This window comes from Papaver somniferum, chromosome 6 (assembly GCF_003573695.1).
Source record: "Papaver somniferum cultivar HN1 chromosome 6, ASM357369v1, whole genome shotgun sequence".
Lineage (NCBI taxonomy): Eukaryota > Viridiplantae > Streptophyta > Magnoliopsida > Ranunculales > Papaveraceae > Papaver > Papaver somniferum.
Window position 1 is genome coordinate 44,545,126 of NC_039363.1, and position 1,707 is coordinate 44,546,832.

General features: G+C 41.9%; 1 protein-coding gene across 1 annotated transcript in view; it reads left to right on the forward strand.

Moving 5' to 3' along the window:
* Positions 1–1,229: 1,229 nt before the first annotated feature.
* Positions 1,230–1,707, forward strand: part of LOC113290774 — a 2,062-nt gene continuing 1,584 nt past the window's right edge. The window contains exon 1 of the mRNA XM_026540357.1: positions 1,230–1,332. Coding sequence (XP_026396142.1) covers positions 1,230–1,332 — 103 coding nt within the window. The remainder of the gene's footprint in view (positions 1,333–1,707) is intronic.

Genomic DNA, 1,707 nt, shown 5'->3' on the forward strand with positions numbered 1-1,707 from the left:
GTAAATCGATTGGTGATTTGGAACATCCGGAAATACCCTTCCGTGAAATAATTATAACTTTAGTTTGTTAAAAGCGGTTAACTGGGAAGACAAATGGCAGGCCGCTATTTGTCCCTTACGCCCCATCAAAAATTGTGCCTCATCAAAAATTTATCCTTTCCTTTTGGTCATCTCTGTAACCTAACTCTATCAATTGAATATTTTTATTGAGTTATCTCTTCCGCCTCTCTGAGGTTTTATTTTCAATCTCTACAGCGTAGATCCTTATTTCTAGACTGAAATGAACTAATTGAAATAATTGAACCCTGATCTTCCTATTGTAGTGTAGACTACCGTTTGGCCATTTAAACCCTGGTCTTCCTATTGTAGTGTAGATCACTACAACTTGTACCGACTGAAACAAAAGATGTGAACCCCAACCCACCCAATATCGGATGATGCTACACACACCGTGTAAAATACCGTGAATAATTCCGGGAGGGTAAATGAATGGTAGATGTAGCGCTCTAAACATTGGGATATGGAATGGGTTAAAGTGGGCCCATTCCCTTCTCTCACACGGGATATGTTGCGGGAGAATCTCCCGGTATACAAAGCACCGCTAATATGGATGAGGCGAGTTTGGGTCCCACCTGTTTGGTTATGTCGATATAACCCGCATTAGGCTAATCCCTATGGGATAGATTGGCCAAAAAGTGTTCCAAATCAAAAAATAAGTGTGGGAAAAAAGTGAACACCTGTACCTGCTACTTCTCTCTCCTAGCATTTGCTCGCAGTTCAACTAGCAGCTAGTTTCAAAAGCTGAACCGTTCAACGCTCAAAAAGTAACCAAAACACTGAACCATTCAGCGATGGGAGAAAATTTTCTGATCTAACGGCTGAGATTTAAAGCGCTGAACCAAACAGCGGTCAGCGCTGAACCGTTCAACGCTAGATGGTGGTCTCGCTGACGTGATCTTCTAATCTAGCTGCTAGATTAACCATCCCATAGGACTTCGGAGATTGCTCTAACTGGCGTGGATGGCCAATCTAGCTGCTAGATTAGAAAACCACAGGAGTTAGCCTTATACCTAGAATCCTCCAAAATGGATAAAAGAGAGCCCGTGCATTTACCCGTTGGACAAAGAATCTGGATTGTGGTCGTCTCCTGTGTAAATTGATGTGGAAAACAATATAAATCTGGTGGTGGAGGTTTATTTTGAAAAATGCGAAAGATTTTGTGATTTGAGATGGCGGATCTAAATAACTTGCAATCATTTATTTCTACTCTACCTGGGAATGGCTTTGAATATCGGTTCAGTTTCTCTCCACCCAAATCCAGTTTCCCGTTCAGTAAGTTTTGTATCAAAACCCAATCACTTCTTCTTCTTCAATAAACTCTCCTTATCTTCTTCAAATTCACTTGCGGCAAACCATTTCTATTCTTCTTCTTCCTTTACTGTAGCTATACATTCGGAAGGAGCGGATGGAGTAACAGATGAAGAGGAACCTCCTGGCTCTAAGAGCAACTGCAGTGGTGCGAGTATAACCAAAGATCAAAGAGGAAAAAAAAGACCAAATTTTGGGTTTAATCTGGTGTGTGACCCTACGGTGGAAAAACTAAATTTGGTCAGACGGACATTATACCAACGCCTGGTGTGGGGCGTAGAATATACCAACGCCTGGTGTGGGGCGGGGAGTATACGTTCGCCCGGTGTAGAAAAAAAA